This window comes from Tamandua tetradactyla, chromosome 16 (assembly GCF_023851605.1).
Source record: "Tamandua tetradactyla isolate mTamTet1 chromosome 16, mTamTet1.pri, whole genome shotgun sequence".
In the NCBI taxonomy this organism is placed as follows: Eukaryota; Metazoa; Chordata; class Mammalia; order Pilosa; family Myrmecophagidae; genus Tamandua; species Tamandua tetradactyla.
The window spans coordinates 24885255-24902510 of NC_135342.1; the positions used below are offsets into that span (position 1 = coordinate 24885255).

Below are 17256 nucleotides of genomic sequence, written 5' to 3' on the forward strand. Positions count from 1 at the left end.
TTTGACCGATCCTTATCCTTTGGCTCAGATGTTGACTCTTCCGAAAGGCCTTCCCTCGGCACCACACCAAAAGTAGACCCCCTTTTGCTATTCCACCCTATTATTTTGGTGCATTTTCTTCAGACCCCCGATCACCATCTGAAATTGTCATCTGACAGTCTCTTTGTATAGTTTAGTCAATGATTTCGTGGTGTCTTTTCTGTCTCACCCAGCAGACTTTTAGCTTCATGAGGGCAGAAACACTGACTTAGCCATTGTCATATCTCCAGTTCTTGGATCCTCATAGGTGTGGTTCATGGTTCTTAGTTGCAATCAGTAGAAATCAGTTCTGACCGATTTGGGGTAATAAAGGACTTTTGTAAATAAATATCTGTTGAATGAATGGGAACCCCTTCATGTCTCCGTACAGGCACTCGGTGGAGGCAGGCAATTTCAGACCCCCAGCCTCCCCATGAGCTCTGCCTGGGCCCTGTTGCCCTTCCTGGGAGTGCGCATCCCAGCCTGCCAGGGAGGCACCTGGGTGGCCTCCAAAACCTTGCTTAGCTTTGCCTCCCAGAAGCCTCAGGATTTCCAGCCCTGAGTATATTGCATGTCATGTCACTGCTGTTGCAATTGGCAGTACATGCCTGTCTGCCACGCACCCTGCGGTGGAAACTCCCCACGGGCTGGGCTTTTATCTGAATGCCCATTTGTAATGCTCCCTCAGTGCTAAGCTAGGCATTTTACACCTATTTATCACCCCTTCTTTCCTTCCTTCCCTCAAATAATGTTTATTGAGCATTTACTTTGTACCAGGTACTAGGGATATAAGGGTGAACAGAATGGGCAGAAATCCCAGAGCCAAACCTGGGGAACTTGCTTTCTGGTGGAAACAAAGGATAAATAATTTAACATTGGGTGGTTGTATAGGAAGTCTCATGGTCTAATGCTCCGAAGGAAAATAAAGCAGAGAAGGGGGATGGAAAGTGTGGGATGGGGGGGTGAAGGTGAGGGGCAGGGGAGCTGTTTTAAATGAGGTGGTCGGGGAAGGCTTCGCGGAGGTGACATTGAGCAAAGACCTGAAGAACCGGGGTGGGGGGAAGTGGGGAGGGGGTCATGGGAACCCCTGGGGGAGCAGCTTTCCAGGCAGAGGGAGATGGAGGAGGGTAACCTGATGTATTTGATGAGGACTGTGTGGCTGCAACTGAGAAGATGAGGGGGAGGGTGGTGGGAGGTGAGGGCAGGGAGGTGAGAAGGACAGATCGTGTGCATTGGGGGGGGCCCTGCGGGAAGACTCACCTTTTATGTTGTGTGAGAGGATCTGTGGGGGCACTGTGGGAGCCTGGGAGGTGCAAGAAGTGGCGCAGCCCACAGAATTTACTAGCTAACTGGATGCGGAAGCGTGAGAAAAAGAGGAGTCAAGGACAGCACTGTGGATTTCAGGCTCGTTTAATTCCCACGGCAACTCCACCAAATATTATCATCCTTACATTACAGATGAAGAAACCGAGGTTCAGAGAGGGCCGGTGACAGTCACACCGGAAGTGGCAGAGATGGGATTTGAACCATTTCTGTTTCATTCCAGAGCCAGGCCCCGGGCCTCCGTGGACCCCACCTCCTGGCAGGTTCAGAACATGCCCCCAGGGCACCCCACGCGTGGCCTTGGCCTCAACCTACGGCGACTCTCCTCTGTGACTTCACCCTCTCAGTGGCGTCTCCTCGATGCCGTCACTTGTGTTGGGTAACCCTGTTTCCCAGCCTGTTGGTGAGCAGCCAGGGCGCATGACTGGGGCTGAATTACGGAAGGCCCTGGCATTGCTGGAGCCTGGTATGTGGTGGCCTTATTAAGGCTACAAATATTTATTAAGCATCTACCTTGCACCGGGCAATGCTAGGTGCCAGGTGCCTGCAGCCCCAGGCCCCACCCTCCGGGGGTGGACGGCCCAGTGGAGGAGACAGACCCACCCCCAGACAGCCCAGAGTGGGCAGGGAGCGAGGGGTAGGGGGAAGGACGAGGCCAGGTGCCCCCTCCCCAGTCTGGGAAGGGGTCTGGGAGGACTTTGTGGGGGGGGACAGAGTCAGGAATGAGCCTTGCCCTGGGCACAACCCCCACCAGCCCCCATCCAGTGGGGGAGAGACAAGGAGCAAGTTGAGAGACTTGGAGACTTGGACTCTCAGTGAGAGACTAGGAGAATACTAAGAGTAATTGAAGAAAAACAGGATGGGGCCAGAGCAAACGAGGCTATTTTAGCTGGGGTCATCAGGGAGAGACCTCTGAGGAGGTCTGTCTCCCCAGTGCCAAAAACAGGGTAGATGCTCATGGTAAATGCTCAATAAATAACGATGGAATGGAATCAAAGGAAAAGGGAAGGAGAGGAAGGAGGAAAGAAAGGAAGGGAGGGAGGGAGGAAAACGGCAGGTCTGTGACGCCAGGAGGCTTGTCAGCTGCCCCCGCTGGGAGGCAGGAGGGCTGACACATTCCCCCTTTCTGGTAACACCATGCCAGGCCGGGAGGCTGAGGCAGAGAGGGACATTAGTTAGACTGCTTGGGCAAGTGAAACAGGAGCCGACCACTGGTTCGTTCTGAGGGCTGGGCCAGGAGGAGGAAGCCACGGGCGCCACCTGCTGGTGTGAGGTGTCATTACGGCCATGCCCGCCTTGCCAACTCCAGGCTGGTCTGGGAGCCTCTCAGGGTGGGAAGAGGAGGTGGCCAGGGGGCAACCGCAGCAGAACGCAGAGTCCGCAGAGTCACCGCCGCAAGCTGTCAGGGCTGTGCAGGAGGGCGGGGCCATGTCTGCCTGACCCTCAGTCCCTTCACTGTGTCCATGCACTGGCCCTCCCTCCACAGCAGGCCAGGACTCCCACCTCTCCTGGAGAGGAGAGCTGCCCCCAGCTGCCTCACAGCTGCATCCACCCCGCATAGGGCCTCTGGAGGGCAGGAGAGTAGGGACCTGCCCTGACTCCCCACCCAGGCCTGGGTAGCATCTGGTGGCAGCAACCAAGCCAACAAAGTCCAGGGTTCTTGATGAGAGCTGCCCCCATCTCTAGAGGTACAACATTCGGCCCTGCAGGGGTCTCACCACCCAGACGTCATCCACAATCTTCCCATCCTATGAGGGTCAAAAACAGGGAAGGCCGTCAGGGCTGAGGCCCAGATGCTGAGGCTCTGCCTCTGACGGGCTGTGTGACCTAGGGTAACTGGTTAGACCTCTCTGAGCCTCAATTTTCCTCATCTGAGAAGTGGGCTGAAGTAACAGTACCCACCTCAGAGGCATTGTGGGAATTACATGAAATATTATTTGTAAAGGACTTAAAAGGGAGCCTGGCACGTGGCAAGAACTATAAAAGCATAGGCTATTGTCATTAGAGCACAAACCCCACACAGCCTTAAGCACGTGATCTGACTCTCTGAGCCTAACTTCCATCTTCTATAAAGTGCGGAAAACAATGGAATGGCCCTCTTGGGTGACATGAGAACTGAATGGGATAAGACACACAAATGCTGGTGTCAGCACTTGTGCTGCTCGATAAATCCAGTTATCCGTAAGGAAAAGAACATGGTCTTTGGGGTAGTTCCATGCTCTGCCACCCTCCAGCTGTGTGACCCTGGGAAAGTTACTTCCACTCTCTGAACCTCACTTCCCTCATTTGTAAAATGGAAAGTAAATCCACCCCTATTGGGTTGTTGAAGTGTTGGTAGGTGTCAGTAGCCCAGTTCAGCACCTGGATTACAGCAGGTGTTCAATAACTCCTAATTATTACCATTATTTTCAAATTACAGTGGCAAAAATAAGGCACATGCATAATATTGTTTCCCTTTACCTGCCTCCCACCATCTGCCTTTTCCTTCCCCCATCTCACAATGACAAATACCTACAGAATTTACTGTGTTCCAGATAGTATTCTGAGCACTTTGTATAAGTCATTCAATCCCCATATCATCCTGCGAGATAGAAACTATTTTTCCCACTTTACAGATGGGCACAGCGAGGCTCAAAGAGGTTAAACACGTGGCTAGAAGTTATCCAGCTGGTAAACAGCATAGGCAGGATTCGAACCCAGGTAGCCCGACTCCAGAGTCCGCACTTTTAACCACTCAGAACATGCAGGGCGTGGCTTGCCGCCCACTGACCTGGTCGTCAGACACCTGCTGGATGTGGACGTGGGTCCCGTTGAGGATGTGGAGCCGCGTGTACCCATACTCCTTCACGCGCACGGCGCTCCAGGGCCGCGAGTGGATGGTGAAGGGGGTCAGCCGCTCCTCACAGCCCTGGCAGGGAGAATCAGTCAGACCCAGGGACTGTGGGCCAGCACCCTGTCTCCCCAGTGGAAGACAAAGGCAGTGGTGACGTGGCCTCAGAAATGCTCACCATTGAGCGTTTTAACCCAGCCAGGCCTCCCTGGCCCCAGGTCTCTGACTTCCTGAAGAGTGCAGACGCTGTACCACAAGACTGTCCACCATGGCATTTTCTATAAAAGCCCTGAACTGGAAGCCACCCAAATGCCCATCAGTGAGGGTCAGTTAAATTAATCATAGCATAGTCATCACAAAAGAGGGCAAAAGGGAAAGATGGCCAAGAAGTATCCTCACGAGGAAAAACAAGTTGCAGAATAAAAGACATTGGTGGGTCTCAACCTGGCTGCATCATAATAATTGATTGAAGCTAGAGCCATCGCTGGATGGCAAAGCCAGCAGGTGAAAGTTTGAGGATAACAGGACATTAACATCATCCCAAAGTGTCTCCCCCAAGACACTTGTTCGTTCGAAAGGGAAAAAGAACTTTCTGGTGAAGAGGCTTGGCAGGGTTTGGCCAAGGGATCAAAGTGAGGGTCATTGGTAATGAGACAGATGGACACCGTGTGTACAGAGGGGAAAACTGAGGTTCAGTGATGGTGAGGAGATCTCATGGGGTGCTCGGTAGGATGCGTCACTCTTGTGCATTCACACCAAAAATGCATGGCTGCGATCCCATCATGCGCACACAGCAGACAAACCCACGTGAGGGATAGTCTGCAAAACAACTTCACCATCCTCATCAAAATTGTCAAGGTCACGGAAAATGAAGGCAGACTAAAGAGACATGGCACCCTAAATACAACACCTGATCTTAAGTAGATCCTAGATCAGGAAAAAAAAGCATTCTTTACTTCGATTTAACGGAATCCAATGGGACAACTGGCTGAATCTGAATAAGTTCTGTCGATGAAAGAATCATACATTTCAATGTGAACCAACTGAATTTGATGATTATACTGTCACGATGTAAAAGAATGTCTTTGTTTTTTTAGGACATAGAGAAGGAAGGATTTAGAGGTAAAGGAACATGACATCTACAACTTACTGTCCATGGGGTTAGAAAATAATAGTGTTTAAAATGCTGTAATATGTTTATAATATATATAATAGATAAGGATATATCATATATAATATAAAAGAGATGTCTTTATATAGAGATCGATGATATATAGAGATATATTATAGAGAGATATAATATAATACATGTACATAGATATAATATATATAATATGTATGTACATGTATTATATTATATACATAGATATAATATATATAATATGTATGTGTGTGTGTATATGTATGAGAGAGCAAGTCCATCCAAATGTGATTGAATGTCCACATTTGGGGAATCTGGGTGATAGGGATATGGAAATTCTTTGTATTCTAAAAATGTTAAGAAAAAACTAACCTGTTCTGAGAGAGGTCAGAAAAGTGGTTGGCTATGGGCAGAGACTGACCAGGAAGGGGCGTGAAAAGCCATCTGGTGCTGAGCATATCGATTTCCTGCTGCGGGGGTAGCTGCACAGGGCATCGATGCCAGCCCACAGAGATTCTGGCGTTTTTGGTCTGGGGTGGCGCCCAGGCGCTGGGAGTTTTAAAAGCTCCCCAGGTAGCTGTCATATGCAGCTGAGGCTGAGAACCACTAGGTAGGCAGTGATCAAAGGGGTTTTTACAGTGGGTGATACAGCAGCACGTCTCCCTTTAGACGAGTCTTCATTTGTATATGCAGAGAACATTTTAAAATGCCCTCTGTGGGGCCGGATGTAACAGCTGAGAGAGGGACTGTGGAAAGTAGCATCTCTTCTTACCCTTATGCTTTCTGTAAGTTTGAATTTTTTACCATGAGTGGTTATTACTCTGACAATAAAAATTTGCGAGAATTGGGTCAAAAAAATGAGCCTCCCTCCTCAGAGAAGTGACTGTTCCCAGGTGGGGGAGGGGAATGCAAGATGAGCATGGAGCATCCTGCAGGGACAGCGAGTCAGAAAGAGCCCATAAAAGGGCGGGGCTGCCGGAAGGGCTCGGGGGCCAACCCAGAAGGGCTCCGGGGGGACACAGCCGGAGCATTTTGAGGGAGAAAATGAATCACAGTCACGCCGATTATAACCCACAGAATAAACTGAATTACCCATAAATCCATACTGATATAAACAAACAATCAAATAGATAAATAAATGGGCAGAACAGACAACTCTTCCTTCTAGGAGGATTCCGACTAATAAATACAGGAAGAACGAGGGAAATAAAAAAAAATTGCAGACAAGACCCACTAATGAATTCTAAAATGAGAGGGTGGAAACATCTACATAGTCTAAAAGTCTCTCCCCTAAGATATTTATTCATTAAAGAAGGGAACTACAGTAACTTTATAGTGGAGAAGCCCAGCAGATACCTCCTCAACCAGGCAATCCAGATACACATCTCCGGTCATAAAACATTAATTCCATGGACCCCCTAATACGATGCACTGAGAAGGACACGTTGCTTCTGAATCTCATCTTGAGAAAACGTCAGACATTCTTCCAAATAATCGACCAGTGTTTTCCGAGTACAAAGGATGGAAGATAAGGAAAGTTTAAGGAAACTTCACAGTTTGGAGTTGAACAAGGAGATACAACAACTAAATGCAATGTGGGATCTTGCAATGGGAAAAAGACATCAGTGAGAAAGCTGGTGAAACCCAAATAAAGTCTGTAGTTAGGGTAAAGTGATCATAATAAGCCCTCTGTCCCTGGACCCAGTAGACCAGGGCTGCCTCCGGCCTCCCCCCCTGAACCTCCCACCTCTGCTACTTATTCAAGCGTGTCTTTGACCAAGTATTTTATCTTCTTTGAGCTTCTGTACACTGGGTGTGCTCCTGGAGTACGAAGCCTCTACAACTGTGGTGGGAGTTAAATGGCAGCAAATGCCTAAAGCATGGGGCACCCAGATGCAAATAGGTCACCCTCGATAAATTGCCAGAGGATAAAAGCCAGCCCTGCTGCCCTTCCCAGCCCTGCTCACCGCAGATCCTGTGATAATATGGACAGGTCCTCGAGGGTTGGTGTAGGGCTTCGCTCTGCTGCCGTTAAATACCTGGTGTAGGGGACAAAGGGAAGAAGGTCACATCAAGCCATGTCCAGGGGGTCGACCAGCTGTCCCCCAACGCCCTGGGCCCTTGCGCCTCACCTTGTAGTCGTAAATTGGCCACAGCCGTTCATACGAGTGTTCATGAGCCCACAGCTGCAGATCGACCCCTAAGACAGACCGAGTGGATGTCAGGCCCCTGAATCCAAGGTGCGGGGCTTGGGGCTGGGGGTCCTGGGGTCACTCACCATATTTGTAGAAAAGATCCTCCAACCCGTAGAGATGGCCGAGGAGGCCTTTGCGGACCTGGACAGGACAAGCAAGGAGGCGGGGGTGACCCAGGCCGCCCCCTCCCCACCCCACCCCCCGGCCATGGCACCCACGCCCCACCCCCCGGGGCGGGGTCCTCACCCTGCTTTCGTGCCGTGTGCAGTCATCCAGGTCAGCGTTGGAACAGTACATGGGCCGGTGGCCCATGGTAATGATCCACGGCCGGAGCACCCGATTCTTATTGGCTTTCTAGAGAGAGGCGCCCAGAGTGAGGAGCAGGGGTGGGGGCGGGGGGCGAGAGGCAGGCCGAGGGACCGAAGGGAAGCTCCACCCCGCTCACCTGGAGGTCGCTCTCCAGCCAGCGGAACTGTCTCTCTACCAGGTGGCGGCCGTAATGGAGAAAGAAATAGACCTCAGTGGAGAAGGAGATGATGTGGGCCGGGCCCAGATCCCAGCTGGATGAGCAAAAGGGCAGGAGTCAGAGGTGAGGTCTCCTCTGCATCCCCCATCCTTCAAAGGAGAGAGAGGCCGGCCCCCCAGCTCCCCAGATTACCTGTACCACAGGCCTTCGGTGTTCCCTGGCATGCTGAAGCGAGCCTTGTAGTTGGAGAAATTACTGGGTGAAAGCAAGTCAAAAGGGGAGATGGTGGTGAGGGATTGGCTGTTCGACACCCCCCCCCACCCCGATTCCCCACTGTCAGGCCCAGAGGACTAGACGAACTCAAGTCAGCCCATCGCTTCTCCTCTCTTCTCCCCAGCACAGATGAGATGCTGCAGCATGAGGGACTCAAGTTAGACACCAAGAAGGTGTCAAAGGATCCTCCAGTCTCCTCGATCCACCCGCGCCCAGCTCGCCCTCCCCTGCAGCCACGGGGTCTCACTAGCGTTCCTCGTGGTTCCCAGGGCACGTCATGTATGGCAGGCTGGCGGCCACGGGCTCGATGAGCCTCATGAACCTGTCCCCGACGTGGGCATTGTCCTCATCCATGTTGTAGGCAAAGTCTCCTGGGGTGGGGGGGAGGGCGGGACAGGGGGAGAGGGTGAGGACCCAGACACAGCTCTGCCAGAATCGTCGGGAGACCTGGTTGCTCAGGCGAGGGGCAGCCACCCCCTGGCCTCCGAGCCAGCCCCCTGCCCCCCGCCCAACTTCACACCCACCTGCATGTGCTCTGGGAACCTTTCCCCGAGCCTTGGGTCTCGGGACCCCCTCAGGACCACGTGAGTCCCCTGCGCTCTGATCACACACCAGCCCCCAGCCCCGTCTCCCACCTCATTTCCCTGCCACCTCAACCAGCAACAACGCCAACAACAGGACTAGTAACAATGAACACACATACAGCACTTATGAAATACCAGGCAACATTGCATGAGCTGTACACGTATTAACTTATTTAGTCATCACGAGAGTCGTATGAATTCCGAACTCGCCTTATCTCTCATCGCAATACAGAGGAGAACATCCATGCACACAGCTGTGTCGGTGTGGGGATTTTTAACCTGGGCAGCCTGATTAGCCACAGTCACCCATCTCCACGGCCAGTGCCATCCCCTTTCCCTTCAGCATCATGCCAGCCCCGGCCCCCGGCCCCTCCGGTCCTGACACTGCCTGCCACCCAGACTCCCAACTCCCAGGCCTCCAGGCGCACCCCTGCCGATGCCTCACCCACATGGAGAACAGCATCGTACATGCCCTGCTGGGTGTCCCTGCGCAGCCGGGGTAGGGCCTTCGGGTTGTCAGCCCCTAGGTCCCCAAACACAGCCAGGTGGGGGCTCCAGTGGGACCCATTCTTTAAGGACCTGAAGCGGAACCGGCGGCTCCAGCCCTGGGTACTGCCACAGCGGTAAACTAAGGAGAGAGGGAAAGGTCAGAGTCAGCTGGGGGCACCCCAGGACCCCTTCTCCAATCCCTTCCCCTCTTCAGTTGGTGGAGATGAGAAGAGGTTGGATGGACTGACCCATGGCCCTTTTGTCCACCTCTCCCCAGGGTTTCATAAGACAGGCTTGCAGATAGCTGAAGAGTTACCAGCCCAGCCTGAGCCACCTGCCAGTGATGGCTTCTGCCTCATATTCCATTTCTCTTCCTGTCCCACCTCAGCCCCTCTGTCCAGGACCCCTCTCACCATATTGGACACCGGGCAGCAGCTTCCGCAGTGTGACTCGGTGAATGTAGAGCTTCCGCCGGAGAATACCCCCATCCACAAAGGGGCTGAAGTTGCCCTGGGCCCGGAGGGGCAGGGGCCCTGACACCTGCAGCCCATACTGCACTTCAGACCGGGCTGGGACCCAAGTGGTCCAAGTGATGGTCATGGAGCCCGGCTCACCTGGGGAGAAAGGCACAGACGGGTCCTCTGTGACACAGGGCAGGGGGTATGCAGGAGGAATGAGGAACAATAGCTGTAAGAGCTCTTGGACATTTAATAGTTAAGGGCACATGTTCCTAACTCTGCCATTTCTATGCTGTCCTTTCCTTGAGCAAGTCACCGTACCTCTCTGAGCAAGTCACTGTACCTCTCTGAGCTGTAGTTTTCTTATCTGTAAAACAGAATCCTAATTCGTACCTACCCCAAAGGGTTGTTATGAGGCTTAAATGAATAAGGTAAAGCACTTGAAACTGTGCCTCATACCTAGTTAGGGTTATATGAGCGTTAGATATTATTTATATCACCACTTACTGTGTGTAGACCTGTGCCAAATGCCTTACATGCCTGATATCATTTAGGGGTTGCAAATTCAGATGTCTGGAGGCCAGCTGGGTAATAAAAAGAAGGATAAGGCAGCAGGGAGGATAAGGAAGAATGTGGCAAATGGCAGCCTGTGGCTGCCATTTTTTTACAAAAAAAAAAGTGAGGTGGCCTTTACTCAGCTCTGAAAGAAACTGGCATGCAGGAAGAGGCCCAGAGTTGTCAAATCTGCCGATTTTTCTAGAGCAAATCTTTACATTGTGGTTTTTACATCTCAGGAGTGATATCTCCACATTCTGAAATGTTAGCAATCAAATCAAGGTTGTAAAAATGTCATGTGGTACAGTATGTTAAAAGCATGGGTTCTTCCTCTAGCAATACAAAAATAAGCATATTTTTCGTATTACACAAGATAATTTGTTGCAGCATTGCTTGGAATTGCAAAATATTAGAAACAACCTAAATGCCCATGCATAGGAGAGTGAATGAATGAACTTTGTGATATGTCCACAAAATGTGGCACAAGGCAGTTGTGAAAAAGCACAAGGACAAGCTCAATGAAAACGGCTCTAGAATGATCTCCAGGACATGCTGTTGAAAAAAAAAAAAAGGCAAAGTGGAAAAGATTATCTATAATCAGGTACCCTTCATATAAGGGGATCTAAGAAAACACACAGTTGTCTGCTCATTTGTTCAGGAGAAATACAGGCAGGATATACCAGAAACAAAAGAGACGGATTACTTAGAGGAGGTGGGTGGAAAAGGGGTGGGAAAAAGGGAGAACAGGAGTGGGGAGAGGGGACCCGGAGGAAGCTATGCCTTTCTGAGTCATCTTTTTGTGTAGATCTAACGCTTCCAACCATCGTCAGGCATCGTCAAGATAAACAATTAGAACCAACCAGGGTGTGCGTATGTGGGGGGAACCCAATGTGGAATGCAAATACTAAAAGATGGGCATGACTCTACTAAAAAAGGACTGGCATGACCACACCAAAGAGGGTGTGGGAGAAAGGTAGCTGTGGGAAACTGCCTTACCTGGGGACTCTAAGGCTAGACACTGAAAGGACTGGCCATAAATGCTGTCATTAGTAAGTAAGCGTTTCTCACAGGGAGACGGGGAAACAATTCTGAAACTGCTTTACTAGAATTGAACAGAAAAAATGAGAAACGAGAGCCAGGTTTCTCAGTGGAGGGGAAAGGAGCTACAAATAAAGGAAGAGGAAGCCAAGAGATGTGTCAGGGGCCCATGTGGATGGCCCAGCTCAGATGAGCACAGCGAGCGCTCCTTTCTTCATTTTAAAATACCTATTCTCTAATAAAAGGAACCAAAGGTCCTTGGGGAAGTGGTTGATTCCAGGGCAAGGACAGGGAATAGACAAATTGAACCTAGAATACATTGTGGTTCAGAAAGTGAGGAAGTGATCCAAAAATGACAGAGGTTTGTCAAAAGAACACAGAAGTAAAAAGACAACAGAAAAAGAAATAAAACGATAATAGAGAGAAAGAAATAAAAATAAATAAATAAATAAATAAATAAACTATACCTCAGATGCAGCTTCATTCAGTCTATTATGTTTTAACATAATTACATTACAATTAGGTAGTATTGTGCTGTCCATTTCTGAGTTTTTGTATCCAGTCCTGTTGCACAGTCTGGTCTTTTTATAAATCGATGCAAATGTACTAAGAAATGATGAATATGCATCTATGTGATGATATTGGGAATTACGGATTGTATATGTAGAATGGGATGATTTCTAAATGTTGTGTTAGTTAATTTTTTAATTAATAAAAAAAAGATTGAATGTCATTGAGCAGATCATATCCTCTGAGCTTTATTTTTTCTGCTGAAACAGGCTATTAAAATATATTTCTATATTCCCTCTTTGTAGCATTTTGTTACTTACATGACCTCTATCCATAGGTGCTGAGTATTCCAAAGAGGTTGTTGACAAAAAAAAAAAAAAAAAAAAAAAGAACACAGAAGCCAACCAGAAGGAATTCCGAAAGACCAAATCTGGGGAAATTTCAGCAACAAAATAAATAACACTAGTACTGGGTTTTAATCTAGAGAATAAGATACATTTCCATGAGAGTAAAAAAAAAAATGAATACATGTGAATAGATGGAAAGGGGAAAGTCAGCTCTTCCTTATAATAAAATTTCAGTTAGATGGAAAGTGATAATTAGAAAATTAAAAAACCACAATTAGGCAAACATCACAATATTAACTGTTGAAGACAAGAGCCACCAATGGGTGCTAAAAGTAGTGAATGAAAGTTTGAGTGGAAAGAGAATTTTACATAGTCTCAGGTATCTCTCCCAAAACAGTTATGAGCTACAAAGAAAGAAAAGTAACTTAAAGATGGAGAACTTGAGCAGGCCACAATATAACTGGATGATGAAGTTCAACATCACCAGTGACAATAATAAGTCATATCCACATTGTGAAGCGCCTGATATGATGCACTGAAAAGGACACAACATCACATCTATGACAGTCTTGCCCCAAAACACACAATTATGAGAAAACATCAGACAAACTCAAATTGAGGGACATTCTACAAAACAACTGATCAATACTCTTCAAAAGTATCAAAGTGAAAGACAATGAAAGATTGAGAAACTGACAGCTCCAAGGGGATTAAAGATTGTAAACTCAGTACAGTGTGGGATCCTGTATTGGATCCTAGAACCAAAAAGGACATTAGTGGCAAAAAAAAGTGGTGAAATTTGAATGAGGTCTATAGTTTTGTTCATTAGAATGTACCCATGCTAATTTCTTGGTTTTAACATTAGGGGACTCTAGGTGAGGGGGGTATAAGAACTCTCTGTAATATTTTTGCAACTATTCTGTTAAATCCAAACTTAGTACAAAAGAAAGTTTAAAACAAGGGCTATGGCCTATTGAGCCAGACTGCCTGAGTTCAAATTCTGTCTGGCTGTGCGACTGAAGTTAAGTCTTTTCACCTCTGTGAGACTCAGTTTTCTCTCGTAAAATGGAATAACAACAGTCCTTACACAGCTTAAGGTCGACATGAGGTTAAAAGAGTTACCCATATAAAGCACTTGGTAGAGGTGTATGTGCTGTTTTTATTGCAAAGGTCAAACAAAGGACGCCTGTGACCTCAGTAAGATTTTCACAGCAGCAGCACCACAAGGAGGGTTTCATCATCTTTTCCATTTTACAGAGGCCTCTGGGGCAAAGTGCCTTGCTCGAGGTCACTTGGCTAGTGAATGGCAAAACCAGTTCATTGGTGTGCTTTCTGATTCCGCATTGCAACCAACCTGTAAGCAACGACCTTCTTTAAAAGTATCAAGAACTTGAAAGACAAGGAAAGACTGAGGAGCTGTCACAGAACGGAGGAGATAAAGACCCAAGGTAACTAAAAGCAATATGGGATCCTGTACCAAAATAAAGACATTAGTGGAGGCACTGGTGGAATCAGAATAAAGTCCACCATTTAGCTAATAACATCATGCCAAGGTTAATTTATTAGTTTTGACAACCACACCATGGTGTGTAAGATGTTAGCATCAGGGAAAGCTGGCTGAAGGGGAGACAGCCACTCTATACCATCTATGCAAGTTTTCTGTAGGCCTAAAGCCATTTCCAAATAAAAAGCTAAAATAATTTTTTTAAAGAAGAAGGAGAAACTGCTGCTTGTCAAGTTTTTATATAGCATCAAAGAGTATCCACAATTATCTGAAACTGCTATTAAAATATGTCTCTCTGTTTTAATGACATGTGTGTGAGAACAGATTTTCTTCATTATACATCATCTAAAGCATCTAAACATCATCATCACAACCAACTGAGCACAGAAGCAGACATGAAGAGAATTCAGCTATCTCTTAGTAAGCCAGACATGAAAGAGATTTGCTAAGATGTAAATCAATGCCACACTCCTCATAAATTTTTTTGTTTTGTAAAATACTTTCATTAAAAATATCATTTATATTAACGCATAATGTGTGTATTAGTGATAATTTAAAATTACTTTATAAATAAACATTTTAAAATGTCTTAGCTTTAATTTGCAAATATTGATAGATATAATTCACATAAACAAAAGCTCTTTGAGGTTCTCAATAATTTTTAGCAAAGAGAGCCTGAGGCCACTGCTATACACCAAGCACTGTCCTGCCACCTACTCCTCACCACGCAATTGTGAATTCAGGCTAATATTATCCCACTGTCCAGATAAAGAAGTTGAGCCCAGAGAGGTTGCCACTTGTCTAAGGTCACACAGCAGGTAAGTACCAAAGCTGGGATTCGAACTCAGGCAGTAGTCTATGCTCTACCACCACTGTCTCCTGATCAAGAGTGAGAAGCAAACCTTGCTGGGAGGAGGGGAGGAGGGTTGGACGGGATAGAGAGGCTAGGCAATCTAGTTCTGTAACCATTTGTTCATTGGTTTCCCCACAACTGATTTTAGGGCCTACTGTGCACTAACGCATCAGGTCCTGGAGATATGCCAGCAACACAATGAGCAAGGACAACAGCAGCCCCCCATCAGGGAGCGCTCACTATGGACTAGGCACCACAATCATTTCTTTTTTTCCCACACAGCCAGAGGCATCACTGCTTGTAATCCCCGTTTAACAGAGGTGGAAACTGAGGCTCAGGCAGGACAAGCCACCTACCCAGGGTGCTATGGCAATCAAGGAGAGACTCCTGAGCCCCCAACTGACAAAGCACCCTTCTGGGGGAAACTGGGGAAGGGTCACGGGCACTCACCTGGGTAGGAGAGATGGACTTGCTCGGGGGCAGCGCTGGGAGACCCTGGGGCCCCCTGGACTCCCAGGAAGAGGAGGAGCAGGCAGCAGCAGGACCAGCAGGGACGAGGGAGGCTCATGGTAAGGGAACTGGGGGTGGCGGTGGGTGAGCAGAGAGTCGGGAAGGGTCGGGAGAAGATCAGATTGGGTCAGTGACAGCAGGTAGGGCCTGGGAGGATGGGGAAGAGATGGGGGTCACAGGATGTGGTGGGGGAGGGAGGCAGGGTGACAGGAAGATCCTCAAGGGGGATGGTTATGCAGAAACTGGAGAGAGAAAAACCACCATTATGATCTTTATGGAGCTACAAACACTCTCTGAACCTCACTGTGCGCTGGGCAGGCCACACGCATTAACTGGTACAATCCTCTCCAGGCCCCACGGGTACCATCACCATCCCCACTTCACAAAAGAGGAAACTGAGGAGCTGAGGGTCAGGTGCACACCTGGGGATGTGGAGGACCCGGGGAGGGGTAGGGGGGGTCTGAATCCAGGGAGACCTAGCTCCGGAGCTGCAATCCACTGGCAAGGAAAGAGGTTTGAGGGTGGAGTGGGGTGGGGGTGGGAGTGGGTTCCTAAGAGGCAATTGCCCTTGGCAACCCCAAATCCAGCACTCCATCCTGAATTTTTTTTTTAAGTAACCCCTGTTTTTTAATCTTATGCTCAGCTCTCCAGTATTCCTCCGTGTCCCAAGCACCTCACTTCTCTCTACTCCATCCTCAGCCCGGCTCCATCCCCAGATTCCCCAGCATCTCCCCTCCCCCCTCCCCTGACCGCCCCAGATTGCCCAGCATCTCATCTTGCCCGCCCCATCTCCGCTTCTCCACGGGCTCCAGTTGACCCCTCCCCCCAGTCCATCATTTGCATACCCCCTCCCCATCCCTCCCCACCCTGGCTCCAGCTCCCCACGCCGAGGGGCCGGCCTGCGGCCAGGACCCAGAGGCCGCGAGCTGGGACCCGGGGGCGCCCTCCGGGATCCGCCTCACCTCTGGGGCGCCGGCTGCCCGGCTCGCGCGTCTCCCGCCGCCAGCGCGGCTCTGGTATTTATGAGCTTGCAGGCCGCCCACAGCCGTCCCGGCCCCGGAAGAGCCTGCCGCCTCGGGGTGACGGGCTCCCCAGACAGCCAGGGCCGCGGATCCCACAGGTCTGGCCGGTCCCGGACGTCCCACGCCCACCTACCCGCCACCCCCAGGGCGGGGCGGGAAGGGGGATCCAGGAAGGCTCGGGACGCCGCCGCCGCCACCTCCAAGCCGGCCGCCAGGTGAGCGCCAAGACAGGTAAGGCTGTTTTATGGTCCCCCAGGCGCCCCACCCCAGAGCCCCCAGAGCATGACCAGGCGTGCGGGCCCCCGAGGCAGGGACCGGGGAGATTCCGGTCTTTTGAAAACACTAAACCCCACGAAGGACGGGGCGCCTTAGGCGCGGTAGTGACCTCTCTGAACCTCGGCTTCCTCATCTGTAAAATGGAGAAGGTGACAGACATACCCCACAAGCCGCTGTGAGGGTTACACGAGTTGGCACACTCGTGTCTGAGAACACGGCCTGGCCCAAAGTAGGAACTGATTAAGAATCAACTGTTAATATTAATGCATATGTTTTTGAGTGTTCGCTTTCATTTTTATTTTTATTCTTATATGTTTTTTGGGGGGAGTAATGAAAATGTCCAAAAATAGATTATGGTGATGAATGCACAACTATATGATACTGTGAACCATTGATTGTACATTTTGGGTGATTATATGGTATATGCATTTAAAAAATATATATATATATATATATATAAATGCATAAACTCCAGAAACTGTTCTGGGGAAGGGGTCTAGGGAGGAGAAAGTACAAATTTTTCCTGTGTGAACTTTTGGGAACTCTTTAAGCATTGGAAATGGCTGCAGGGGCCACAACAGAGGGAGACAGGTCTAGGGGTGCTGTGCTACCCACTCTTCCTGCCTGCAGATACAAGGGTCTAATTATTTAACTTTGCAGATTCAAAGTACAGGGATGGCTGTGGTTTGGGGACACTGATTTCAGAGGTTGGCACTGTGCTTCAGGTAGGAGGCAGGGAGGATTCAAAATGAACCTTTTTTGCTGTTTGGATTTTTTCCGCCACCTCCTGGAAGTTTCCATTACAGCTTAAAATATAATATAAAGCAAGGCTCTTAACCACTGTCAAGTACCGCCAATCTCCGG

The 17256-nt window shown here is 49.1% G+C and overlaps 2 protein-coding genes across 2 annotated transcripts in view; one reads left to right on the forward strand and one right to left on the reverse strand.

Moving 5' to 3' along the window:
* Positions 1 to 1425: 1425 nt before the first annotated feature.
* ACP7 (acid phosphatase 7, tartrate resistant (putative)) lies at positions 1426 to 16202 on the reverse strand. The gene is made up of 13 exons (XM_077131919.1): positions 16057 to 16202; positions 15035 to 15336; positions 9733 to 9933; positions 9276 to 9458; positions 8494 to 8617; positions 8166 to 8228; positions 7953 to 8067; positions 7754 to 7861; positions 7591 to 7648; positions 7445 to 7512; positions 7280 to 7351; positions 4112 to 4249; positions 1426 to 3089 (listed from the first exon to the last, which is right to left on the reverse strand). Exons 2-13 carry the CDS (start codon positions 15150 to 15152, stop codon positions 3024 to 3026), a joined length of 1314 nt encoding a protein of 437 aa, XP_076988034.1. The 5' UTR covers positions 15153 to 15336; positions 16057 to 16202; the 3' UTR covers positions 1426 to 3023.
* Positions 15151 to 17256, forward strand: part of LOC143658365 (uncharacterized) — a 52667-nt gene continuing 50561 nt past the window's right edge. The window contains exons 1-2 of the mRNA XM_077130474.1: positions 15151 to 15220; positions 15853 to 16347. Of these exons, the coding sequence (XP_076986589.1) occupies positions 15151 to 15220; positions 15853 to 16347 (565 nt within the window). The remainder of the gene's footprint in view (positions 15221 to 15852; positions 16348 to 17256) is intronic.